The sequence below is a fragment of the Strongylocentrotus purpuratus genome, unplaced genomic scaffold (genome assembly GCF_000002235.5).
Source record: "Strongylocentrotus purpuratus isolate Spur 01 unplaced genomic scaffold, Spur_5.0 spur5_scaffold_1, whole genome shotgun sequence".
Lineage (NCBI taxonomy): Eukaryota > Metazoa > Echinodermata > Echinoidea > Camarodonta > Strongylocentrotidae > Strongylocentrotus > Strongylocentrotus purpuratus.
In genome coordinates, this window is record NW_022145594.1 from 29890112 (window position 1) to 29911617 (window position 21506).

Consider the following 21506-nt stretch of genomic DNA (forward strand, 5'->3'; position numbering starts at 1 on the left):
ATCTGGATTAATTACTATCATAATTAGGTCATACTGTAAAAACAAAAGATCTATTGTACATGTATGTACATGTAGTCCTACTGTATAGACATATGTGTAAATTGAGTTGATATGCCCATGTTATGGCATTAATAATGGTAGTTTTGGGGAAAGTGATTTTAAATGGCCTGTGAACCATCCCTCACCTGTCCCTCCCCGCCCCCTCCTAACCTTGTCACGTTTGTTTATGAGCTGCCAATTGGCCATCAAGCTTGCTTGTTACTGGTAATACCCCTAGCCTGCCTAACTGCTTTGTATTGTCTCTCACTGCGAGTACAATGTAAACTATAAATCAATTTTAATTACCCTGTATGACTCATACATTTGTATTCACCAAAGAATGCATGCAATACTTGGAGCTAATAAGCTATGGCCATCCAGTTATCTACCAGTACTTTCAACTGGATATAAAAGTGTATACATGTACATGTATGTGCATGTACATTGTACATGTAATGTACAGTATGTGTATGTACATTGTACATGTAATGTACAGTATGTGTATACTACATGTACTATGTTTAACCCTGTAAGTTGGGGCTTTGATCGGATCGGAAGATCGGAGCAACACCTTGTACCTGTGATCATGATCGGTATCGGCAAAAAAAAAAATCAGATTTTTTTTTTTTTTTTTTTTTAAAGTTTTTTCAAGTTTTAGGCTATCAATTGCCTTTAAAAATGCTGAAATTATTTTGTCATTTGGAGTTGTTGTAGACCATGTTTGTTGATATTTAGTGCCTTTTCTTGACTTTGAAATTGATAATATTGGTCCAAGAAAAGAGGCAAAACATGCGGGCCGCCATCTTAGATTATACATTATAATCCAAGATCATTTTTATTGATAGGCGATCAGAAATTATTATCCGATCTCACCTGATCGGCTCAAGATCGGCTCAAGATCGGCCCCCAATCTGATGATCGTTTACAGGCTTAACTATGTTGACCTAATACATGCAGATGTAGGTTTTGTACGAGGGTACAAGCCTCTTAAATATTTCTTTTATTTTTGACTTGGTACATTTACAGTGTACCTACATGTACATGTATGATTTGCAAACACAGTGCTCACACTTCAAATGTGTACTAATGCTGTTTACATGTACATGTATGAATGATTATTGTATGAATTTTACTTCATAATGTACATGTTATTTCATATACTGTTCATGTACTTGATATTACGACATGACCTTTTTTTAGAGTATCTAGGTCATTGCTCTCAAAAGGCACGTACAGGTATTACATAAATGTTGTTGTGCATGGCTCTTTCTTAATATGTGCTCTATTGTTTTGAGAATAATAGAGTTAAAAAGGGGCAAAAACATCTCTGAACGTGTATGTACATGATATGTGTGAACATGTAGACTTAAACTTTGGAGTAGTTTGGTCAAATTATTCAAGATATTTTCCAGGTAAATGGGTTGCCAAGGCAGCAATACTATTCCCTTGCAATCCATTGCCTACATGTACATGTAATACATGTATGAATGACAAAAGTACAAAACCAACTCAATTCTCCCTACCTAAGAGCTAAAAATATGCAATTCACAAACTTATATTTCAATTTAATTAAATAAATATGCTTTAGAAATAAATGGATATCGTTTCAGTTGATGATAGGTCTTTTTATAGGTGTGAAAAAGACCTCCCGTCAACTGAAGTCTGAATTGATATTCATTTATTTTTCAAAGCATATTTACATTTACATGTACTGTACACTGTATGTAATTAAATTGATTATTTAGTTGTTTCCAAAGCAGTAACTGTCTTTTTCCGTCGCATTATTAGAACAGCAACTTAATCTTAACTTCTGCCGCTGCATGCACACAATTTTTAGTGTGGTGAAAATTCTCGTTCGGGGACCCGATACCCGCCAAAAATTCAGACCCGGGTTCGGCAAAACCAGTGATGACAGCAGAATGCGTGTTTAAGAACCCCCGTAAATTAGCGCTGAACAAAATGCATTATTGGAAATAAATTTTGCTATACTGTATAGCGAGAATTTAAAGCTTTCAACTGACATGTATTTACAGAGCACATGAGAAACATATACCCTGCACGTCTGCACTGCATATGGCCATGCATGTCTATGTGTACATGTACATGTAGGCCTAGTGTGCATTTTTTGTACTGGCAGATCTCTGCAAAGTAGAAATCCATGGGGATTTCTGTAAAGGGATTATCAGATTATCCCAAAACTTGGCATAACAATCAAGTACATTTTGTTCTTTATTTTGAACAGGTATCACTACAACAAATTATTCTTTTTAGAGTTATAGTGTAAAATGTAGGACTACTCGCCCTGAAAATGAAATTGAATGAATCTTCGTCTTCCAGTTGATCAAGACGAAAAGCATTTATTCTTCTCAATACAGTAGGTTTCAATTTGGGGGTACACGTGTAATGCTCTTGATATTCACACAATTTTTTACTTTTTTGTTGTTGCTACCAGTGTTATGGCCTGTTTTCTGAGTTGCTAAGAGTAATGCCTAGGTCACGTTTGCTCTACGGGTAGGATACGACGGCCGTAGGCCCCCCCCCCCCCCCCGAAATTGAGAGATACATTGTACCTGCAGCGGCCGCAGGGTCACCCTAGGGCGTATCCCGATCTTTACAGGCCGTACAGGTCGCCATGGGATTAAAACGCAGAGTTATTAATTTTTCATTTCTAGCTTCAAAATTAGACTATTAGACACACCGTAGCCAATTTAGCCATGCAGTAGAGCGGTTCCATGGCGACCATATGTCGGGTGTACGGTGGCATTGTGGCTACTTTGCATCTGTCTTGGTATTTGTCAAAAACCTACGGCAGCCGCAGGGACACCCTGAGGCGGCCGTCGACATCACTTCAAAGATCGTACTGCAAACAGGTTTTCTGTCTCCACAAATTTAAAATATGCCATGCAGCTACGCCATGCGGCTAGCCTAACATGTGTGACTGCTACCGTATGTGACTGTGGGAATGCCGCAGCGGCCCTATAATTGCCATTGGCCGTAGATATTTTAGACCCCACGGCCGCAGCTGCAAATGTGACCTAGACATGAGTGAAATGCGTATTAATTAATGTACATTAATTAATGTACACTGTGGAAATAAGATCTCACGGCTAGGCTACCGTACTCACGACCCCTCCCCCTAAAAGTGTAGACTTTTGTTGTTTTTCTATTTCAAATAGAAGAGAGAGAGAGCTTTTTGTACAATTGGTAATGTGCAGGATTAGTTTATTCACTTCATTCTCCAGAATAAAAGTGCAATTAAGTAGACATTATTTTAAAAGCAATACGGTAGTTCATTTCACGCTGCTGATGAAATAATAAAGCGACAGTGCCAAAGATAATCAGAACCCCTCTAGTTACGATTGATGTCAGTATCATAAAAAAAGGACTCAAGATTTCTGAAAAGAGATGATTGATTTCAAGTATCTAGTTGACTTACACGTACTAATCATCTCTTGAAATATCGTAAGGAAAATGAGAGAGAAATAAATGAAAAGAAAAAACAGCAGCCTCGATATAACATGGGATTGAAAATCAAGATGAAGAAGGAGAAAATAAAACATGATGTGGGAAAACAAGGGAGGGGGAGGGGGAGGAGCAGGAGGAGGAGGAGGAGGAGGAGGAGGAGGAAGAGGAGGAGGAGGAGGAGGAGGAGGAGGAGGAGGAGGAGGAGGAGGAGGAGAAGGAGGAGGAGGAGGAGGAGGAGGAAGAGGAGGAAGAGGAGGAAGAGGAGGAAAGAGAGAGAGAGAGAAGGAAGAGGAGAAAGAGAGGGAGAAGGAATAGGACTTAGGAGGATAGAGGGAAGAGAAGAAGGAAATACGCTGGAGGAGAAGCAGGGGAGAATGTAGAAAAGGTGGAAAAGATGGAAGATTTAATTTGAGATCAAATTACCAAAGCGCAAATTTTAAAACTTGCACGGCCGCAAGTATGATCTGTAAAACTATAGATGCCTAGATCTATGGGTTAGTATGTAGAATGGAGAGATTTTTTTTTCCTTTTTAAATTTTTGTTATATTTTATTGCAACATCTATTTTTTCCCCCATCACCTCAGGTAGGTAAAATTTGAATGGGAACATCATTACAGAAGGCTAGGCAACGAGCAAAAATGATCAACAACCATACACGATAAGCTTCTCATAGCGACAGCGCAATGTGCAGTTACCAGAATTACATGTACATGACAATGGTAGACAGACGCAGACTAAAAGTAGAACCCCACAGCTATATGTGTAGATGATAGTCTGTGATCGCCCTCTACAAATGTGCATAACTGCACAATTCCAATTCACCAAAGATCGAAAGCAGAGAGTTTGGAGCTCTTGATCTCGGACTTCCAACAGACATTGATCCAAAACTTTCGAAAATAAAGTGCAACAGGTCTTGTCTGTCTTGTTCTTCTTCATGATGATCAATCGCAATCAACAAGCTGATTATTCATTCTGTACGTCCGATTACATCTTTACATGCATGTTCAGAATCAGGAGTCGAGAGTGTTGTCTTCTGTGTAGTGAAATCTTAGGTAATGATCAATTAAAAAGGAGTAATGAAGGATCGGCAAATCGAGGCAACTTAATTTTACAACATAACTCAGACAAAATGTGGCCGTCTTTTCATGACACTGTATTCTGTAACTCACCAACTAAAACTAGTTAGTCTACTGCTCAGAAAGAGAGTTACGCCAAGCGTATTCTTTTAGAAGTATTGGACAAAATGCAGGAATAATCACAACAAACAAATTAGATCTTGTATAATTTTAGGTCTAAACTTCAGTGGGCCTAGGGATCAAAGATGTAGTCAACTTCACATGCCTTGGGCTTGGCTCAAGTTTTAAAAAAGCAATTTTTTTATTTTTAAGTTTAAAAATCAAAACCCAGTTTTTCTTTTCATATCTTTAAACTAGACATTTACACCTTTAAGTCTTATATTAATAGATCCAATAACACCAGAGACATTGTCATAGTCTATATATACAACATGCATCTTTAACAGAACACATAAATGCATAATGAAAGGTTTTCACACAAGTTTTTAAAACCACAGCTGCATAAAATTCACTACAAAAATGAACAGAAGCATGAATATGGAATCTACTTACGAGTAACTTTTAGTCCACCATAACTGCTAGTACTACCTCTGTTGGCATCAGCGAATGATGTCGTTCTTGGCCTTCCACTTCCACTCATGCTAAATATATATTATTTGTCTATTTTACAATATTCTTACAATTTTTACAGGAGAATTAAAACATGTTTTACATGGTAGGCAAGCAAGGAGGGCGTTTGCCTGTGATGAAAAGATGCGAGTCAAACCCTTTTCAGGGCGACGAGAAGGGGTCAAATATTATGGACCTGGTCTATATTTTATCTTCAATTTTGATCCGTCATGTAATTCCAATTGCATAGAAGATTCCAGCTGATTTTTCGTTTCAAAACTATACGATCATGGCCTCATTTTTGATGATTTCTGGCAAGAACTCTGCGTTTATCATACGCTGTTTGTTACCGCACACAATCTCTCGTTGCCACTATTTTCTGCCATACATACAATACACAGTTTCGATCGCAAAACACGGCAACCATCGGCTCTTCAGTAGTCAACCGTAAGCCAATGGGAAAGCGTAGATTTTGTAGTTCGGTTATTGCCGTACTAGTTCGTTACTTTCCGTAATTGCTCGGCAGTATTCACATAAACTTATTTTTTGAGAAAAAATTCAAAGACAATTTTTAGATAGTTTTCATCACTTATTTAAAGTCAGAAAGTTATTTACATTCAGATTCTTTATTTTAGTTCTTTTCTTTCATACTAACAAATCGAATCAGTTGATATGACGTAATGAGTCGCGTAGGTCACGGGATCGGAGCGCGAGAGGTCATGTCATTCGGCTCTACTGGCTGACGGATGAGCTCGCATGTGAATTGAACTTTGTTATGTTGAATTTGCCTCAGTCCCATACCTATCCTTCTGTGTGAGTACTTTAAATGTTCATTGGATTTTATTTAAAAAACACTTTCTAAATTCTATGTGGTGTAGCTGGAGCTTGACAAAACTGAACGTATTAATGGTTTAAAGAGTTAAGCAAAAATGAAATTAATGTCAACATTTCAATTAATAATAGGGTCTAGACTAGTAAAATACGACTGAAACTTGATTGAAAGTTTGAAACTGAAATTTGAAAAGTCACTGGAAATGAAATTTTGAAACTGAAACTGAATTGAAACTGAAATTGAAAATGAAATGAAACTGAAATGAAACTGAGAAGTGAATTCTGAGTCTGACTCTGATTATGAATTTGACAGAGCTGAGTCACAAGTGAGTTGAATTGACGTCTGGAGTCTTGAGTTTTTTTAGTTAGACCCTACTTAAGTTGTAGAGTCTACTTAAAGACGGATACTGCACTGAGAATGCGACGAGAGTTAATGTTTTATTTTGAGATGACTTTAAAAAAAATGTTTTTAGAGTTTTTCATCAACACATTGACATTTCAAATTTGTGTTCATCCCATCGTCCGCAGAAACGAGGATTGCCTTCGTAAATGTAGACAGACTCGTCCGTAAAAATAAGGCTGGTGCGCATTTATGCAGACGTTTCATAGACCCTATTTCTGAATCCGCGCATTGGCGATTAGAAAAATGGATTCCACAATGATTTTCTTGATGCATTTTACTTTGACCTTGTACAGGTACAGAGACTTTCAGGTTATGAGCGATAAATCCTCGGGAAGACGGACAAGGGACAACCGGCGAACTGGGGTTATTTTTCTTAAGCGGAATCCGTTTTTCGCATCGCCAACCCAAAACCTGCAGAGCGCCGATGAAAAAATATGTCAGCAAAAATGAGGACGCAATTTGTTTGTGTTTACGAGGATATCCTCACTTATGCGAACGATCTCATGCATTCTCAGACCAGCGTCCCTGCTGGTTTAAATGAGGTCCAGACAGCCGACCCAGATTTTTGTTGCTATTTTTAGATGTTCCTACTTACATTTATACTGAAATATAAGAAGGTGGCCTTTCTTGATCTTCGTACTTCTACTGAAATATATTAAGAAGGTGACCTTGCCCCAAAATGACTAAATTTAAGACTTTCGCTATCTTCTATTAAAGTTCTATAGACATGAACTAAGATGGAGATGCTGCTTTTGATATTTAGTGAATCAGAAACGGTTCACTTTTTTCAAAAGATAAAATTGAATTGTGACAGTAACATATTGGATTTTGTAGAGATCCATAATATCCATAGTGTTATTGTATGAAGGGGTGACCAAAGTTCGCGCAGATTTTAGAACAAATTAGAAAATGTGATATTCGATCCCTGTTTTCTCATATTCTACACAAATTTATTTATTTTAATTACTACCAAATGGACGGCAAAGTATTTTACTACCAATTGGTTCAACTACAACATTTATCGTCGAAGGATTTCGGAGATATCGCGATCTAAAAATTCGATGTCTGATCGTGCATGCGCGCTGCATCTAAAAAAGTCATAAAAACAACGAGACCTAAGTTCACGCACGGGGGTTTACAGCTGATTTATACAAAAATACGATCCATCAAAAATAAGGTAATTTCATAATTTGCAAGGCAAAATATCATACAACCAGACGGTACCACTTATTACTTACAATTTTGAGGATATCTGCTCTCAAAATGAAGATTTCCAGACCTTATCGGTAAGTTGGTAATTTTTCGGAACGGACGCAAATAACTGCAAAATGTGCCGATCTTTTGTCAATATTTTCACAATTTCGCACCCAATTCCAAAGAAATATCGTTTCTGGGTAATTTTATGATCCTCTTTCCATTGGTGATATCAGATTTTCGAAATCTTACCGATTTTTTGAGAAAGCGAACTTTGGTCACGCGCGAACTTTGGTCACACAGCCATACAGCTTAAAAAGTTCAAAACCACAAATTTCCCTGGAAATATAGACTAGTCCCTTTTTTTTTGTCAAGGTAACCCTGTCCTTTATGCATAAACGGCCTTGTATCAGAAAGTGAAGTACTGGTAGTAAAATAGTATTTGTGTTGCCGATAACATGGTCACTTTAGCCCTTAATCCCTGGCTTGAAATATATGCTAAGTAGAGAATAGATTTTTGTACTTTGCTTTTGATTGCAGGACTCTTGAAACACAGTCTCGGTTTCAAAATGGAAACAACAAGCCCACAGGCAGAAGACTTTGAAACAAGGGCAAAACAGATGTACAGAACCCGTGTCAGAGATAGTAAGACGATATCCTTTGTTCTTCCTTTAAAGCCCCACTGTACTACTTGCTTCCTCTATATAGAAAACAATGCCTAAGTGGTGCCCGTTGGTCCCCCATGATCCTCTTTTTCTTATGTTGATTGAGAGTTGAGTTGATGATGAAGCCACCTGTCAGTGACCACACTGGGTGGTCTAATCCCTCCTGGCCAAACTAGTACAGACGGGCATTAAGGCTCTATGTGTTTAACCTAGGGCTGAGGCAAAGACCTAACGTAAGATTCTGTGTATGGGGCACACTGATTTCATCCCTAGAACAATTGAAACATCGGTGTGTGTCTTATACACAGAAAGAAGATGTTCCGAGATATGTGCCATGTGTTTAAAATTTGGACGTTCGTTGAATGTTAGGTGCACTAAAATGCCTGTTTAATTTGTTTGTGTGCAAATAATGGATTAAAAAATGAAAATTAAACTGATATAAAATGTGACTTGATAACTGTCATATTACATCAAGTGGTAATGCTTATTCTTAGGACATCTACTTTCATAAATTTAAGTATTAAGTCTGGAAAAGACTCTTTTTTTTTTTTCTTTTTTTTTTAAAGGGGAAAAATGTGTATTCTGGTGTTGGTTGCATTATTTAGATATGATTGATTATATGCCGGTTTAGATTGTGAAATATAATATTTCAAAATTTGGTTTTAATTGAGGTGACCCAGTGTTTTTATCATTCCTCTTTTTTTCTCTCTATTGAAAATGATTTTTGTAAATCAGAATTTCTATATGAAAATTTTAAAGTGATAAAGAGGGCAAAATAACGGGACTGAATTTGTATTATTTATTTTCAAGAATGTATCTGGTAATTTTATTATATTTCTAATTCAATTTCAATTCATTAATTTTTTTAATTCTAAAACCAATTACATGTAACATTAACTCTTGGCAAAAGTGAAATAACCAGTTTCTCTTGAATCTTTCTGAAATAACATAATAAAGTGAAACCAGTATATAAAGACTGCTTAAGAGGGACAAGGAAAGTGGTCTTTTATAGACAGATGGTCTAAATGTGCAGGTTCCTTTAGTATATGTTTCAATGAAAAACAATTTTCTGGAGAAACTAAAAATGTGGTCTTTATAGACAAGTGATCACTAAAGTAGGTTTGGCTGTATGTTTTTATTGCAGGTTCGGTCGTGAGGCGATCCAGCAGGGCGCGTGTTCGACGGACAGTTCATGATCCCAAGTCAGATTCCGAACGATTGAACGAAAAAGAGAGATGCAGTCGATGGAACACGTTAGAGAAGCAGCTTCTCTTGAGGGCACTCAAAGAGTAAGACCACTATTAACCCCTTGATTACTGGATTGTCAAAGTCCCATAGGCTTATTACAGGGGCCACCCGGTTCCCGTAGGCAAGGGGTTAAATGTAGAACCAGAAGCTTTCGCAATGGAGGGGCTCAGACTCGCGGAAGTTTCATGAGCACTGCAAAATATGTAAATCACTCGTTGACAAAACACAGACTGTTGAAACACACAACAAGATTTTGTTTAAAATTTGAAAGTGTAATGTCACAAAAGTTTCTGGTTTTAAAAATGTAAAGTAGGCTTGAAGTTCCACACTCTAATTGAAGATTTTTGTAAAGGGAACCAATCATACAAGAATAATTTGAGGATATATAGAAGAAATTAAATCCTTCCTTAAAGGAAGAGGGAAGTAGAGAGAGAGAGAGAGAGAAAGAATTTCCTTATAAAACAAACTTATTCTCCTGATATTTGTCTTACTTCGTACAAAAAATCATATTTTCTTTTCCTAGGAAAACAGCCATCTCCCAGTTCAACTACCTTGCGATAAAAAGAATTGTGAAGACCAAGAAGAAAGGAGATGTGGCGATTTTCATCAAAAACCTCAGGAAAAGGGCTATGAGTAAGCAAAACATGATGCTGTAATCATTTAGAATGATAATCATAATAATCATAATATTAATAATAGTAGTAGAAAGAATAAGAAAAAGGAGAATGATAATGATGATATAGAGGTGTCGTGGTCGATTCGAGACCTTGGTTTGACATTGATCTACATTTGCCACACTTAACCCAGGTGATGTAAATGGGTACCTGGCAGGAAGTAATTCTTTGAAATGCTAGAGCGCTGAATTGCAGCCATGCTAAGGCCAGGGAAATACTCAGAATCGCCAGGAGTGTCATGAACCTGATATAGGTAATAATAATAATAATAATAATGTTAATAGTAATGATAATAATAATAAGATTATGCTTTTATGGGAACAGTCTGTACAGATACATGTACATGTATCAATAGCTTTCAATGATTGGGGCATTGTCTAGAAATCAGATTTTCAATTTATCATATTGTCTCACCGTGTGAATTTTCTCAATTTTTCAGAGGCCAGAATTGAAGATATGAGGAAGAAGTCCCCTATTGAGGTGAGTAGTAGAACATGTATAATTATCCTTTAATAAACAGATTGAGAAAGTAAAGATATAAACATTAAATTGTTATGGTAGTTTTCATAAGGGTCATCCCATTCAGGATGATTTCTTACTATTTCTTGTGTCTGAACTACATATAATTTAGAGCTATTTAAGTTATCACTAGATACATTGCAATTAGTAGTAGCCTAAGCAGTGCCTTGCAATTAATCATTTGCTAACTTGTCTTTATGTTATGAATCCCAGGGCCCTGTCTTATAAAGAGTTGCGATTGATCCAAATCAATCGCAAGTCCTCCAATTAATCGCAAGTTTGCACTCTCCTATCTCTTATGTACGTAGTTGCAATTGATAGTTAGGTTTAATATAAATTCTTAATAAGACGGGGCTCAGATCTCCATGCAAGAGTGCCTGATGATGAAATTATAAAATTCCACAACAGGGATTGTCTCAAAGCCCCACTGCACTACTTGTAGCTACCTGCGCCCTTCATATAGCCAACAATGCCTAAGTGGTGACTATTGGTCCCCCATGGTCCCCTTTTTCTTATGTTAATTGAGAGCTGAATTGATGAAATAACCACCTGCCAGTGACCACGCAGGGAGGACTAATCCCTCCTGGCTAAATTAGTGCAGATAGGCTTGAATACTATTTATTCAATGATGTTTTGCTCTCTGTCTCAAACTTGATATCATATCTCTACATTATTTTTTTTTGTCAGGTTTGGAATGATCTGATTAATCACTTTGGGGATCAGGACAAAGAATCATGGAGAGTCATGAGTAAGGTAATGGCCAATCAAGATCATCGTTGCTTAGACACACAGTTCAAAAGGCCAACCAGTAACCAATCAGAATCGTCGTTTTAATTTTTGTAATTGATTGCAAGCCTTTGTGTTATGGGGCCCAGTATATGTTTTCATTAATGATCATACGTATAGGGGTTTGAAGCAAAATGAAGGAAATGTTGCATTGCATGATTTGGAGAAAAAAAAAGTTTCCAACATTGTTTCAATATCTCATGGTAAGGGGTGCCAAAACCTATATAAAATTATAAGGTGTGGAAATGGTAAATATAAAAATAGATGCACCCACGCAGCCCATTCAAAATGCTTTGTGAGGGACCGTCTTGCTCATTTTTTTCCTTCTCTCACTATATCTCCCCCTCCCTCTCCTCAATTAAAATGCATGTTAATGTTCACATTGATACAAAATAGGTGTTATCAGAGCAATATTGATGATTGAAACAAGAATCAACGAGCTCTTAGCTGAGCTTACCAGACCCTTTAAGGGCTCTTCTTCCTTTGAAAGAATTACACAGTGTTACCCTGGCAAATTTATCCACAGTTTGATACATGTAATCTTGGAAAATGATGTCTTCAAACATTTCTTTTCAAAAATACTTTCCAATGTTAACGAGAGGAAGTATGTTGAGCATATCTCACTCTTCTTTGTTACTCTATCCACCTTTCCTTCTTACTCTTTCTTACAGCGCATAGAGACATATTGTGAAATGCGCTATATAAGTACGGTTTATTAGATGATGACGTGGATCCTAATGATTGGTTGAAAGTGTACATATGACCAGGCATTTATTTTGCCTAACGCGTAATTTTGATAATGACTGGTCATTATCCAATGGTAATGACCGGTCATTATCATGTTATAATACATCATTTTATAAAACATCATTTTATAAAACAAATAATACACATCATTTTGTTTGTGCATTAGTAAAATTACCCACACTCGGTACCTTCAAAATAGTCCAAACATCCTCGGCTATCGCCTCGGGCGTGTTAGACTATTCCGAAGATACCTCGTGTGGGTAATTCTTACTAATGTCCTCACTGCTGGGTATAATTTGTATAATATTATTATTGGAAGATTTTGGCAATAGGAAAATAATGAAAATGATTCTTTCTTCTCCAGGTGATGGTGATGGCGTCAGTAGAACGAACCATTAACGCTGAGGAGATAACCTGTGATGACTTCAAACCATTCCGTATCTACCGCTACCTGGGAGCCCTTTTCAAGTCAAAGGCACTACCCCCGCTAACCCCTTTAGGTGAGCTGGACTTGATAGTGATAAGTTGAGGTGTTCAGGGGGGTGTTTCACAAAGATCCTAAGTTGAACTTATCTCTAAGTTTGACTTAACAACTATGGAAAGTCATTAGCATCTTTGAAAATATTTGTAAAAGTTATTTTAAAAAGGCATAAAATGTCATTTATATTTTCTATTTTCAAGGAGATTTCATGTTCTTGATGTGGAATTTATGAAAAGTCTAAAATACTTGAATTTTTGCTTTTGAATATATTTTATTTTAAGGCTAGAAATGGCTCTCCATAATGTCTAAGTCCAACTTAGAGTTAATTTTGACTTATGATCTTTGTGAAACACCCCCCTGGTCTGGTGGAGCAAATGACCGGACTCTGGATCTCCAAGGTGGGGGTTTGAGTTCTGCTATGGTAGGTATGTCCTCTAGCAAGACATTAACCTACATTTGCTACACTTGACCAAGGTGAAGTAAACAGGTACCTGACAAGAAATCAAGTCCTTGAAATGCTCGAGCGCCATAATGGCAGCTGGGATAGTATTTGTGGAGCGCCAGTATTGGCAAAAGTGACAGACATGAGCCCTATTCAAGAACCCACTACTAGGCCTAAAATAAAAACTTGTTGAATTGCCCTTTGCCGACTCAAAAATCTGAAAATTTACGGTCGGCATTTAAAAAAAAAAAAATTTTAACCGTTTTTTATATCTTTTTAGTAATGAATAAAAAATATATAGATTTTGTTTGTTTAAATGGGATATAAATGCATAAAATCAAAATTTTCACTCATGCAAACCATGGATAATTATGAGGTGAAAAAGATATCAATGGAATTATGATGCTGAAGCAGATGTATTAAAGCATTAAAAACTGAGAAATATGAGCTAAAAGAGGGCGGGAAAAAGAAAAAAAAACATTCAAATCTGAAAATATCGGCCCCAAGAGGGCAACAAAAAAAAAGTTAAAAAAAAAAAACTTTTCCGACCGACCGACCCATGTTTTGGCACCCAAAGGGCAATACAACAAGTGTTTATTTTAGGCCTTATTGTTATTGCCAACCCTCGTTCATGAGGTTAGTGGTTGATTAGCAAAAAAAAAATTTGATAATTTGTCTTAAAATGTTCATGGTTTGTATTTTTCTTTTTCTGTAATATCAGCCAAATTGATAAATGAACTACTTTCATGAGCATGTCTTGTGTATATAATTAGGATGAGGTTCATTTATTTGGATATATTATCATAAAAGACTAAATTTTGCTGTTATGAAGGATCCCTCCCCCCCCCCCCCTTAATAATGAGGAAGAAGTGAGCCTGCACAAACTTCCCTTGTCTTCAATTTCCATATGATTGATAATTGAATTTTATTTATATTTATTACTTTTATTTTCTCCTGTAGAATCCCAAGTCATTCTGGATTGCTTTGAAAACATGTTGGAGGTTCTCAAAGGAAGTGAGATCAGGGATAAAGCGGCCTTCCTACGCCCCCAGTACTCCAACCTCTACAACAAGGCCTTTACTGGAGGCACGGAGTACAGCTTGGAGGATAGCCTGAGTGTGGTCATCCGGGAGGCTGAGGGTGAGACAGCAGCTGGTCCGTCACATTCTTCAAATCAGATTGGCCCTGAGACAACAAACTCAGGACCAAGTGGAACAGAACCAGGCACCAGTGAATCGGATCCAGGAACAAGTGGAACAGGCATCCTCAAGTCATTGCCTGGAACCAGTAGCACAGTACCCAAGTCCAGTGGTGATGGACCAAATGTCATTGATCAAAGGAAGATATGGCGAGGAGGAAAGGACAGATCAACGGAAGTAAGGATCTTGAACCCACTTGGTATTCCGGTGGAGATGCTAGAGTTCAAACCGCGGGATGATGAGAGCTACAAAAATAAACGGTGGACTTATGTGCTTGAGACAGATTCTTCAGACAGTGATGGTAGTGATAGGGATGATGATGACGGGCAGGATGGTGGTGGTGGTGCGGACAAGAGAAAGAGTCCAGTAAAGAGGAAAAGAGGTAGGCCACGTAAGGAGGACAGGGCTGGCACAGGTGAGGGTGATCCTCAGACCTCTGCAGGAGATGGTGCAGGAGATGGTGCAGGAGAGCCCAATGGACTCCAGGAGATGACTGATCTACTCAACACAGATCAGTATGCTTTTGTGACTGAAGAAGAGTTTGCCGCAAAGGGTAAGATCTATCTCCAAGCTATGACAGAGGCTCATGCCGAGTTTGATGGACACCTGGACCCTAACCAACTAGTTGATTCTGATCAATATGTCTTTGTGGCAAGAGACGATTTTGCCATCGAGGAGGAAAGTTTCATCCAAGATGCGGAAGAAACCGAAAGAGCAGAGGTTGATGAATCCCAGGAAACAAGTAAACTAGATGATACTGTTCAATCTACAGCCACCAATGACTATGTTAGTTTAGAGTTAGAATCTGCAAGGACAGCACCGCCCAGTGCTCTGTTGGAAAGTGAAGAGTATGAAATGGATGATCAGGATGAAAGCAATGACAGCAGTGAGAAAGAAGGTTCAGCATTTGAGATTGACCAATCAGAGGTCCTCAGTGATGGCATTGGCCAATCAGATTCAATGGATGACGACATAGACCATTCAGATACAGACGTTGCAATATCAGCTGTGTCATTGGAAAGACACCAAGCAACAGAAGTGATCCCAGTTCAGAACGATGTCCTGGAGGACCACCTACAGTCAGACTTGAATTTGGATCAAGGGTTACCTGAAGGGGAAACACCGCCATCATTACCAGCCATGAAAAACCAATCATCAGTGGCCATTGATGCGATCAGCCAATCAGAGTTACGATCAAGTCGCCAGGACTCCATGGAAGTATTGACTGCTGTATCTCTAGCAAGTAACCAAACTCTGGTGTCTAATCCAATCCAAGAAAATGCTACTCAAGTAATGTCCAATCATCCCTTAGTATCTGCTGCGTCTTCATCGAGGAGGATGGATGATGCAGATGTTCCCAGGAGAAGTACACCCATTGTTCTTTCAGCTGGATCACAGGCGCCAGGGACTCCGGTCCCGTTCCATCTTCATCAAAAGGAAAACCCATCAAATGAGAGCTTTTCAAAAGAACCACCAAGTGACTCAAGTCTGAACACTATTCCTCTTGAAGATGCCATCAATAGAGGGGTGGTAAGCAGTGACCAATCGGATGACCAACTCTTGACCATTGATGTCTCGCAGCTGGGACCGGACTCCAACATTGTGATTCCGTCTTACTTGCTACCTGGAGGGATCCTCACCATCCGATCACCAGACGTACCCTTCATGAGAATCCAAAGATCAGATCCCTCATCCTTGGTTCAGATAGGAACCGATGCTGCTAGTCCGGGCAATGCCTTGGATGTAAGTGGCCAATCACAAGTTGGTGTGGCTCCTACAAGTCAATCACTGGATGATGTTTCAGAGGACTGTGGTCCGGTAAGTGATGTTGAGTCTGCTGGTGAGGATGAAATCTCTCAGACAGAGTATGTCATAGCTTCAGACCTACCTGTCAAAGAGAGCCAGAATCTGTGTGAAGTACATGTCATTGCCAATCACATCCTCAAACCTAGCAACCAAGAAGAAGTGTCACAAAAGACTTCCCCAAAGGCCCTACATATTACCAAGAGATCAGAAACTCCTCCAAAGGAACAGGACATTTCTAATAAATCAGGAGTCTCCAATCAACCAGAGGGAATGCAATCTGAAGGTGTTGAACCAGAAATGGAAGAAATGTCTTTCCTTGACTTTCTCAGCTCTCAGAAACCTGCATGGAGTTGGAGAGAAAAGTCAACAACACCAATAGGTCTTCCACTGAAGGATAATGGCTTGGGAGATCCTGAGGTAGAAGGGCTAAATGTGCAAATTCAAGCAGTGTATAATGTAAATATACCTCAGGGGATTTCTCAACATGCTATCCCAGGAGAACTAGTTGAAAGTCAAGCTGATATTGTCCAGGAGAATGTCAGCGTTGATTTAACCCCTAAGGAGAAATGTAAGAGAGGACGTCCTCCAAAGAACAAGCTACCTACAAACGGAAGATCATCCATGGCTTCTCACATGCATCAAGATGGCAGTGCCAGTGCAAGTCCACAAGGCAGGAGAAAGAGAGGTCGGCCACGGAAGACTGATGCAACAGTTCCAGTGGGTGTTATAGACGTTGAGCTTGAGAGGGAGGAGACACAAAGACACACTGCAAAGGATCTTGATGGGCAAGGAGCTTTTGTAACTGATGATGGCAGTGATCATGTTACGGAAAGGGTTGTAGGAGAAAAGAAAAAACGTGGTCTACCCCCAAAGTGTGCTGGCAGTAAGGCCGGAATTCATCTGCAGGAGGATAGGCAGGAGAGTCAATTGGGTGAGGACATTTGTTCAGTCGACTATCCGGTTTCCATGTCTAGTGTGGGAAGTGTTGGTCAAGCTCGGGAAGACATTTTGAGGAAGGATAAAGAAAGATTTACAAGTATCCTAGAACTCATGAATAAGCCAGGAGACATGTTACACATGGAAGTGCACAATGAACAACGAAAGAGAGGGAGTTCATTGAAAACACAAAGCGCTGGCACCTCTCAGCAGTTGCACAACCCCAAACTTTCTCCAAAGGCTCTGTTTGCAAGTCTTCCGAATAAAGAGAAAATCAACAAAGGGATACCCCCAACTTTTCCAACTGATGTCCTTCAGAGGAAAGTGCCCAATAGCCATTCTGGAGGTTTTGAAGGGATTGCTAATCAACTTGGAGTAGATACTTCAGCCGAAAGTCCACAGAAAAGGAAAAGAGGAAGGCCTAGCAAAGGATCCAATGTTAACCTTGGCCAGTCATTAGATAGGATAGCAGGATTTGGAAAGTCGGGAACAGATTCTGAGGTAGACTCTAGCACAGAGAAAAGAAAGAGAGGAAGACCTCGAAAAGTATCAATATCAGATTCATCAGTTGACAATTTACAAGCCAATGTTGAACTTAGCCAGTCATCAGAGAGGGAGGAAGATGTTAATCTATCGGGAATAGACTCTGGCACAGAAAGCAAAGAGAAAAGAAAGAGAGGAAGACCTCGAAAAGAAAATCAACCAGGTTTCCTTGATGACTTACAAGACAGTCCAATCACCCACCTGATAGAGAACAAAGAGAAGAGAAAGAGAGGGAGACCGCGCAAAGAAACACAACCGTCTTCCTTTAATGATTTGCAAGACGGTCCAGTTATTTGCCAGTTAGCGGTGTCTCAGATTGGTAACATACAATTTGAAACTGACGTCATGACAGAGGGAATGGAGAAAAGGAAAAGAGGAAGGCTCTGTAAGGAATCCAGACCGGAGCCATGTGATGATTTTCCAAATAGAGCTATGGCTAGTCAGTCAACAGGCAATGAGGCACGTACTGAACAGTTTGAATCTGATGTTGAGCTTGAGAAAAAAAGGACAGGAAAGGCTGGAAGTCCTTTCAAAGCATTCAGCCCATACCAGCCTAACATATCCAATTCAGGATCAGGAAATGGAGATAAGCAAAAGCAAGGAAGACCGAGCAAAGGTATAGTGCCAGGATCCTGCAATGATTTGCCACCTAGAGTTGTGGTTAGTTCATCAACAGTTGAAAGATCAGGAATTGACACTGCGGAAATTAGGTTGGAAAGGTTGACAGAACTGAGCTGGGGCACTTTGAAAGATAAATCAAGAGCATGCATCTTAGAAATGAAACATGAAGAAAAACAGAAGAGAGGAAGGCCTCCCAAAGAATTCAGAACAGAGTCCCTGGTCGGTTTGGAGGATGCAGTAGTGAAACACCAGCCAGCAGAGAATGAGATTATCATTGGTCAGTTGGAAACTGTCTCTCGGGCGGAAATGGAAGTGAAAAGAAAGAGAGGAAGGCCTCGTAAAGAATCAAGACCAGATTCATGTGATGATTTGCCAAATGCCATAATTCCTTGTCAAGCAACAGAAAATATTGAAGGTGTTAAACCCCTAGAAACCGAGCCAAGGACTGCAACAGAAGAGGCAGAAAGGAGAGGAAGTCCACCTTCAGGATTCATTCCGTATCAGCCGAATCAATTAGGAAGAACTTGCAAAGAATTTCAAGTAGACCCTCGCAGTGGTCCGCAAAGCAAGGGAGTGCAAGGCCGTTCTAGAGAGCATGAGACAATTGATATCCATGTTGCACATCAACAGAAACAGAAGATAATTAGCCCTCAGAAAGAACGAACCCCTGGCTGTAGTCACGTAGTACACTCCAAACAAGCAAAAACTCATTCAGTAGGGAAAGACACCAGTGTTAGCCACACACAAAGTCCAGCAGAAGGAGAGGAGAAACGAAAAAGAGGTAGACCAAGAAAAGCAGGTAAACCAGATACTAATGCAGGATCAGAAAAGCCAGAGAAGCGAAAGAGAGGAAGACCTTCCAAAACAGTAGACACAGGGTCCCCTGGAATTCATATGGAGAGCAGTGTCCGCAAGAGCCAGTCACCAGAAAAAGATGCAAGTATGAAGCATACACAAACTGAATCAAGAATAGATGATGTCGAGGAACCAGCAACAGGCAGGACATTCAATGAAGCAGGCATAGGCTCTACTAATGAATGGCATCATGGATGGGATGTACCGCAGTCAGTCAACAGTGATGGGAGTATCAACAAGTCTGTAAGTGACACTGGACAGGAGATAGAAGAAAATGCCACCAGACCACATGAAAGTCATGAGTTTGGAAGTGCCCCTGAAGAGACTTCTGTGACTAGTCCTATTCCAACGAGTGAGTTGATCACAGATAAAGCAGTGTCTGAAGTGAGGAAGCAAGTGTCACTTGATAGATATCTCTCATCAAAGGAATCCGGAACACACCACCAAGCACAGGGTAAGAGCATCCTGAAGAAACCGAAGAAGCGGAGCCCGCTGAAGGTGAACGTTGGAAAGGCACTTGCCAACAAACGCCAAAAGAGTTTAGATCGCAAGAGACTGTCACAGATGAGTACTGTCCTTGATGAAGTTTCACCATTTGATAAACCCCTCGCCAGCATGTTTCCTGAGAGCGACTTGCTGTTTGGGAAGCCAAAGAAGCGGGTGAGCTTTGAAGATGCCCTAGACCTTGTGGATACCTTTGGTGAACGTGAGGTGTTGGAGAAAAACTTGCTTATGACGGATATCGTCAGCCAGACGGCCATGAAGGAAGTCATGAAGATCGTGAAGGAGGTCGGGGTACAGAGAGAATCGATCGTTGAACCGCAACCACAGAAAAAGACCTCCATTTTCTTCTCGATCAAGAAATCTTGAGGATGTATCCTTCGTATGTGAGGGATAAAGACTGTTCAGCTATCTCAAGATTTGTTGATTAAACCCATTTTAAATCCATGTAGTCTACAAGCTATTGAAGGTATTACAAAGTTTTGGTATGGGGTCATGAATTTGGTTCAAATGAACATATTGGAAGCATATGCGATCCTACAATATTCAATGGTCATTGTCTCTGTTGAAATCAAGCCTAAAGTGATGAAATTGTAAATAATAAACTCTTTATGATGTATGGCTCCCTCTCAAGATTTGTTTTACTTTCGTACTAGTTGACCTTACTTCTCTATCAAGTTTACTTTTGAAGTGGTGGTAGTGGGATTAGAAGATTTTTTTTTTTTTTTTTAACTTATAAAAATCAACTAATACAAACACACGTAAATCTATGATGAAAAATTGAGACTTTTTAAGATTCTCATCTCATTTAGAATTTTTCGACATATACAAGATCAACTTGTGCAAAGTTGACTGTGCTTTTCTATCAAAACCAGCCAAATAAAATCATTGATAACTGCATGAAATTTCCCTTTTTCTTTGAGCAGCTATAAACTCTTTTTATGTGCCAAATGATTTCATTATATAACATATAGCAATCTTGATGAAGAGTCTGATATTTTTGTAATGTATACAGTAGAAACTCGTTATAACGAGGTCCTTGGGACCATGGAAATTACCTTGTTACCTTGTTATCTTTGAATCTTGTTGTATCAGGGTAAAAAAAAAAAGGAATATAAAGAGAAGGGACCAGCGAAATCAGAGCTCCTTTGACCTTATAACGAGGTTCCTCTGTAGTTTAAAATGATTTAACCTGTTGGCAATGGGTTCAGGGCATCGTTTCACGAATGAGTTTGCCCACATCCCATTGCACGTGTCTAGTACAGTTAACATGTATGTCAATGGTGTGTCAGCGAACTTGTTCTTATGACAGTTTTGTGAGATGATGCCCTGATTTCTAATGTTTACAACACACATCTTTCATGGCAGCTGTTTAAATAAGGTATAAACTTAGTGAAAATTTCATTTCAATTTCATTTTCACCAAGTTTTAGACCTTATTTACTGTTTTTATATGTTACTCATGAGCCTGTAAATATGTGTATAAGTATATACATTGTATTTTACAGTTATATCATTTATTGATACTGTTTTCTGTGCAAATGGACTTGCAAAGATTGGCTGATAGTGATTTCTATATTCTAGTCATACAAGCTTATGTCGACGATGTAAAATATGTCTAGTTCTCATCAAGCATCCTGGTGCTTAAAGTAGTGCAGTGTGTTTCCTGAGCCTGAGATGAAAGTTATATATGATAAAACTAGGACGAAAATCATGTGATTTTTGTCTCTTTTTTTTGGGGGGGGGGGGGGGGGGGGGGGGCAGGTTGATGTTATCAATAAAATGTCTGACATCAAATTAATTGTTTTTCTGAAAATCACTGCATTGAAAGTATATAATTAGCATCCATATCATTATTCAATATTCA

At 39.0% G+C, this 21506-nt stretch overlaps 1 protein-coding gene across 1 annotated transcript; it reads left to right on the forward strand.

Annotated features, from left to right (window-relative positions):
* Nucleotides 1–5774: 5774 nt before the first annotated feature.
* On the forward strand, nt 5775–20545 carry LOC753603. The gene is made up of 8 exons (XM_011680487.2): nt 5775–6002; nt 8158–8262; nt 9427–9571; nt 10054–10163; nt 10644–10684; nt 11411–11476; nt 12621–12756; nt 14140–20545. The coding sequence occupies exons 2-8, from the start codon at nt 8187–8189 to the stop codon at nt 20007–20009; spliced, it is 6444 nt and encodes a 2147-aa protein (XP_011678789.2). The 5' UTR covers nt 5775–6002; nt 8158–8186; the 3' UTR covers nt 20010–20545.
* Nucleotides 20546–21506: the final 961 nt, after the last annotated feature.